We start from the raw sequence: 6,826 nt of genomic DNA, 5'->3' as shown, positions 1-6,826 counted from the left end.
GAATTATTTAGTACAAAGACTTATTGTGTCCATAACAAAATGACACGTCGATGTTACTGTTTCATGAACAGTGAAATTTTTAAATATTTTACTATATAAGATAAGTATATACGAAAAAAAAATTATTGTGTACATAACATGATGACACGTCGATGTTATATGAAGAAACTGGTTTGCGGCAGTTTTATAAAGGGTTCTAGATGGTGCATCGATCTGGGGATGGGGATAGAATTGACGTTGGCTTCATTATTAAGGTTTGTCATTTATGGCCCCACACAAATTTAAGCTCAAGCCCTTGTCAGGAGTAGGAAACACACCAAGAAACTTGTAATTAACCTCATTAGCATGGCATATTCTAAACTAATTTATATGCAAAAAATAAGTTGATATTTATAGGCCAACAAAATTGTAAAGTAAAGAAGTTACTACTGCTATACATACTGGGCCAAGTGAACAACATGAAAAGAAAAAAAAGTTTTAAAGCAAAACATATCATTTGGATTTTTATTTTGTATCGATATATTGAAATAAATTATTAATATTTATATTTGAGTGTAACTGAGGTTATACATTTTAATATTTTTATATAAATAACTTGTTCTTTATTCGATCTTCTAATAATCACTAAAAAAAGATGCATTAAGAATAAAAAAATAATTATTTGTGTATGGCCGCGTGAAGAAATTTTGAGACCTAAGGTAAAATTTTTAAGAGGCCTAATATAATGTAATTTATTTATGTTCATATAATTTTTTTAGCTTTTTAAACTACAAAATTAGATATTAAAATTTTGTGATGAAGTAATTTTAATATTTTAATTTTAATATAGCTAATTCATTTAATATATTTTATAACATTGTTGATTTTAAATGATATATAAGAAATTTTAATTTTCAAAAACTTCTTTCAACAATGACAACGGTTATTGGCGTTGCAAAAAGGAACAAACACATGTGATGTGGTCGACACCTCATACATATGATTGGTGTTTTTTTGCTTTTTTTTTTTTCAATTAGATAGCAAGCCAAAAACTCCAATAAGCAAATAAAATGGATTTCTTTGTCCCCCAGACCCCGCTATCAATCTGTTATCCTCATATAAATAGAGGTAAACTTCCTACACTCTCTAAACCAACAAAAGGACCTACTCTCCCTCTCACTGTGCGCACACAAACATGTATATTTACAATTTTTTATTTTTATTATTTATTAAATAGAAATAAACTATATGGTTATACTATGTTGGTTTATAAAATTATTTTTATAATTTTCTTTTTTGACAAAAAAGTATAATAATATTTTTATCATCAATGGATGATTAAGAGTGAAACTTAGTACTCCCTCTGTTTAAAAATGTAAGACATTTTTTGAGGAGTTAGATGTTAAAAAATATAAGGTATTTTAGTCTTTCAAGGTGTAATCATTGTCTTTTTTTCATAAGTGTCCCTATTGATAATGACTTTATATTTATTGTAAGATATTTAATAGAAGTAAATATGAAAAGATAGCATTAGTTTAAAAGTAGGTAACTACTTTATGGGGGGGTGAGATTTAGTTAAAAATGGCTTACATTTTCAAATAGAGGGAGTATTTATATTATACATGTTAGTTTTTTTAGTAGATTGTTTTAAAAAAATCTTGAATAAATTATAATTAGCCTTATATACTTAAGCAGCTTGTTTCCAATTAAATTAAGACATGTGTATCATTTATAGATTATTTATTCTATAATAAATTATTGTTATTAGTATTATACTAACACATTAAAATCTACTTATTTTGATTTAATTCGATAAAAGTATATTAAGTATATAAAGCTAAATAGTTAAGTGCTGCCCCATTAAATTGAGTAAGTATTTAAATAAATGAGTATATTTTTACTATATACTTTGTAAATAATATTGGTTATTGTTAGTTTTAGTAGGTCAAGTATATAGTTTGTTAGAGTCTATAATATATGTATAAAAAAAACTTCACTTAAGTTTACATATTTTTAATTTTTTTAAATATTAAATAATTTCAAATGATTCTTATGATATTTTTGTCAAATATAAGTATTTAATAAAAGTTTATTCTAAATATATAAAAATTATTAATAGTATATAACATTTTTATTTAAATATGGCCCCTCCCATTTCTATCCATATTCCGCTACTGCAGAAAATGATTCGATTGAGAGGGGAGTACAGAAGAGACTAGAAGAAGCATTAGATTCACTTATTTTTTATGGATATTATTATTGTGAAATTTGTCCATTTTCTTTTTCTATATATGTTAACTCGAGCTTATATCTAAAGAGAGTGAACATTTTTCCTCCTTCCATTTTCTCTTTTCACATTTCATCTCCTCTTATTTTCTTTTTTTTTTGTTTTTGATAAAAAAAATAGTTCTCTATCATACACCCTTCGTTATGGGATAAATGCCCCCAATGAATAATGCAGCCTTGGCCCCTTGAGGACTGCATAGCTACTCCTTCATATCCTATTCGTAAGTCAATCCATTTGTTTTATCTGAATCAATGAAAGTCTTAAAACTTATTAACTATATTTAAAAATTTAATAAGTTTTTAACTTGATTTTTATTAAGTATACACACTGTAATAATGTACTTTCTCTTACCAACATTTAACGAGAGATAAAAAAAAAAGAAAGTTGTGATAAAAATTTAAAAACATGACTTATAAATAAAATAAAAAATTTCTTCTCTCCATCTTAATTATAAATAGCAGTAGATGGAGTATGATCCTTTTGGCATGCTGAAATGAGTTTTGAATATTCTCTTCTACTTTATGGTATAAATCACGTAGTGTTGAAATAATGATGTGGTTATTAGAGTTGTTATATTTTATAATTAAACAAATTCTTCAACGTTTCCTATATATAAATATCTCCACCCACTTTTAATGATACAAGTGAAACCCTCTTCCTTGACTTTCCAAAAACCCCTTGTCTTGATAGCCACAATATGTCTATCATTTCTTCTTCATCACTAGTTCCTCCTTCGAATCCTAATATTGATGCCACAGCCAATTTGGGTCGACAATCTGCAGATTTTCATCCTTCTATTTGGAATGACCATTTCCTTCAATATGCTTCTGACGGTTTGGTATTTATGCCCCTACTTTATGATACACACGCAACATATTAAAGTAGAAGAGTTTTGAACGATGGAATCTTGGAGAGAAATTTCCTTCTAAGCCTCTTCAATAAAATTTCATTAACAGCTTGTTTTATATTCTTATCAATTACTTTCCAGCAAGTAATTTGTTGCACTAAATTTTATTTTACTTCTATTTTGCATTCTCTCTCTCTCTCTCTCTATATATATATATATATATATATCAGTCTTTAATTAACGTTGGCCTGATCTTCTTGTTGCTTTAATTTTTACATATTTTTCCTCCCTTTAGAGATTCAAGTGCAGATAACCGCTGCTGTAGGCTATATATCTTTATATTTTGAATTTTCGTCCTATATTTTAATTTTCTGCATATGTATGCGTTTCACTTGTAAGAAAAGAAATTTATAGCTTAATGCGTTAAGGGTTAAACTATAGGTAGAAAGGTGATTTGAACTTTGAATTTGTATTTGATATGTGTTGAATTCTGAACAATTAAATTTGAGTGAATGAAGTGGGTGAGAGAACATGTGGGCCCCATTGTGCTAAAATAACATACGTTAATTTGGGATTAACAATAGGGTCAAGATTGTCCCAGGTTTAATTATTTGGGTCTCAAAATATATCAAATATGAGTTCAGGATTCAAATCGCCCTTAGGCTTATAATTTAGGGTTTAAATTACCATTTACGTCTCTTTATCAGGTTTCGTTCTTTGCACAATTTAAATCATACCAAAAAGAATTTTTAAGTACTCATTAGTAATTTTTCTTCATTAATTTTGATGTTTTCAAAACATATATTCAATATCTTATATCTATTGTTGAACACACTTAGCCAAATTTTACATAGTACATAAAACTTGCTAGCCAGTTTTTACATAGTACATAAAACTTGATAGTTAATAACGACAAGTTCTTTAAAACCATATATCTAGGGAGTTGATGATGAAATGAAGAAAAATATTGAAACATTGAAAGAAGAAGTGAGGAAGAAGCTTGTCTCCACTATGGAGAAACAGTTGAAGAAAGCTGAAGTGATTGATTCAATTCAATGTTTGGGTTTGTCATATCATTTTGAACCTGAGATTGATCAAATGTTGAAGCAGCTTCACAATGATTATGTTGAAAATAATGAAATAACTTACATTGAAGATCTCCATTCTCTAGCCCTACTCTTCAAGTTGCTGAGGCAACATGGGTATGCTGTTTCACCTGGTATGCCACTGTATATGCTTCCCATGTGGTCCATTTTTCTTTTGTAATTTGAATCCCATGTTAATGTAAAAATAGACACTAAAAATCTTATTTTATTTATTGAAAAAATTATTCCATAAATAAATTTGCCACGTTACAAGAAAAAAGAGATTTTCTCGCAAAATATATATATATATATAGATATGTATGCTATTTTTCTCTAAACTAGCTTTTTCTCTTCTTTTTTTTTTTGGGCTCCCTTTTAACCAATTCACACAAATCATTTTCATCAGATGTGTTCAACAAGTTCAAGGATGAGAAAGGAAACTTCAGTGAATCACTTACGTCAGATGTTGGAGGAATGATAACATTGTATGAAGCTTCTCATCTGAGTATTCATGGAGAAGACATTTTAGACGAAGCACTTGCTTTCACCTCCCGTCATCTTCAATCCTTCACCATTGAATCATCAAACCCTTTTCTTGCAGCTAAACTCAACCATGTCTTAAAGCAGTGTCCATGTAGGGGAATAGCAAGATTAGAGGCACGAAAATACATCTCAATCTACCACCTTCATCCTTCCTACAATCAAGTTCTTTTGACCTTAGCAAAATTAGACTTCAACGCACTCCAAAAATTGCACCAGAAAGAACTTGGCAACATTTGCAAGTAAGTTCTAGAGCCATGTGGAACATACAGAAGAAATATAAACATTATAGTTACGAACTTACTTATATATAATTTCATTTCTGTGGTGGGGTTATAGATGGTGGAACAGTTTGGATGTGCAAAATCTATCCTATGCAAGAAACAAGGTTGTTGAAAATTACTTCTGGGCTCTCGTGACTTCTTATTTTGAGCCTCAACACTCCAAATGCAGAAGCAGCATAGCCAAAGAATTTTGTTTCTTAACTATCATTGATGATACATTCGATGTTTATGGAACCATTGACGAACTAGAACTCTTCACCGACACAATTGAGAGGTTCAGCATATTCTATTTGTTATTAATTTTGAATATGCTTGTTGAATTTTTAGCTCAGCCATCCCCCTCTCTCCCTCTCTCCCTCTCTCTCATTTTATCTAGTTTCCCTTCTAGTGTTTCAAGTTAAACTATTTAATTCTTTTTAACATGCATACACAGGTGGGATATTAGTTGCTCGGATGACTTCCCTGGATATATGAAGCTTATTTATCAGGAATTGTTGAATATTTTTGAAGAATTAATAGATGATGAGGTCAAGGGTAAAGAAGGAAGATCATACACTGTTGACTATATAATAAAAGATGTACGATGATACTTGTCCCCATAAATTTCTCTATACTGCTGATTCTTTTATACATATTACTAAAATAGATTTAATTAAATACTATTTTCATATGCCAGTTTAAAAGGGTAGTGCAAGCCTACATGACAGAAGCGATATGGTTATATAGAAACTATATACCAACAACAGAGGAGTACTTGAACGTATCGAAAGTAACTTCTTGTTTTACATTCCTATCCATGTCAGCTTTCATTTATATGAGAGACATTGTAAGCGAGGACATTTTCAAATGGGTACAGACCCAACCTAAAATTATCGAAGCTGCTTCTGTTATTGGCAGGCTTATGGATGACATAGTCTCTAATGAGGTATACATATATATAATTGATCAAAATTCCAAATAATTTTTTTCTTTCTCCAATAAAAGTTTACCTTATTTTATTTAACTTTCTCTTAAAAATATTTGTGATGATGCAGTTTGAGCAGAAAAGAAAGCACATTGCCTCTTCTGTAGAATACTATATGAAGGAGCATGGAATGTCAAGGCAAGAAACCATAGAGGAATTGAGGAAGATGATTATGAGCGCATGGAAGGATATTAATGAGGAATGTCTCAGGCCAACTCAAGTACCTATGCCTTTTCTTATGATAGTTCTGAGTCATGCTTGTTTCATTGAAACGATGTACAAGGATGCTGATAATTACACTCATTCTGGAGGAATCATGAAGGATTACATTACACTATTGTTTGTGGATCCTGTGCCAATATGAGCATGATAGATTAGGGCTTACTTCTTTCAAAAACATGTCTCATGACTTTGGCTTTATTTAAGATTTTGAGAAAGAAATTGTTTGATGAGTTGTTCTAATTATGTTTTGATTTGTTCAATGAATCTGTCATGGAACGGTCCATGGTGTGTTTTTGTTAAATAATATATGCAATATTAGACTGCTACTTCTGTTCCACCTTCACATCAAACTTCATCTCTGCCTCATGAGTTTACTACTACTTTCGGTTCCGGCTGTGTCTTCCACGAGTTCTACTGTGGTGCCTCTATCTACTTCTGATGTCTCTGCTCCTGCAAGTGCTTCTGCTTCTACCACCAACCCTGCTTTAGCTTAAGCATTTGTTGCAGCACCTCAAGTGGTGACTGATAATCAGTGGTACTTTGATTCAGGAGCTACTCAACATACAACTTATGATCCTGCTGATCTGAGTGCTTTGACTCCAGAGGCTACTTATGGTA

At 30.4% G+C, this 6,826-nt stretch overlaps 1 protein-coding gene across 1 annotated transcript; it reads left to right on the top strand.

Annotated features, from left to right (window-relative positions):
- Window positions 1-3,017: 3,017 nt before the first annotated feature.
- LOC129315159 ((-)-germacrene D synthase-like) lies at window positions 3,018-6,350 on the top strand. Its single transcript, XM_054958719.1, has 7 exons — window positions 3,018-3,104; window positions 4,053-4,332; window positions 4,605-4,980; window positions 5,078-5,296; window positions 5,456-5,600; window positions 5,699-5,947; window positions 6,057-6,350. Exons 2-7 carry the CDS (start codon window positions 4,068-4,070, stop codon window positions 6,348-6,350), a joined length of 1,548 nt encoding a protein of 515 aa, XP_054814694.1. The 5' UTR covers window positions 3,018-3,104; window positions 4,053-4,067.
- The last annotated feature ends 476 nt before the right edge of the window (window positions 6,351-6,826 follow it).

The sequence above is a fragment of the Prosopis cineraria genome, unplaced genomic scaffold (assembly GCF_029017545.1).
Source record: "Prosopis cineraria cultivar Desert tree isolate PC_DT_omini unplaced genomic scaffold, ASM2901754v1 PC7, whole genome shotgun sequence".
In the NCBI taxonomy this organism is placed as follows: domain Eukaryota; kingdom Viridiplantae; phylum Streptophyta; class Magnoliopsida; order Fabales; family Fabaceae; genus Prosopis; species Prosopis cineraria.
The sequence above is the reverse complement of the archived record's forward strand: the minus strand, read 5'-3'. Positions and strand labels throughout refer to the sequence as shown.

What these genes read in the sequence shown, in the direction of transcription:
- LOC129315159 (XM_054958719.1), top strand. Translation starts at nt 4,068, where the DNA reads ATGAAGAAAAATATTGAAACATTGAAAGAAGAAGTGAGGAAGAAGCTT. An exon ending in TTCACCGACACAATTGAGAG is followed by an intron (nt 5,297 to 5,455) that starts GTTCAGCATATT and finishes ATGCATACACAG; the next exon opens with GTGGGATATTAGTTGCTCGG. An exon ending in TTGACTATATAATAAAAGAT is followed by an intron (nt 5,601 to 5,698) that starts GTACGATGATAC and finishes TTCATATGCCAG; the next exon opens with TTTAAAAGGGTAGTGCAAGC.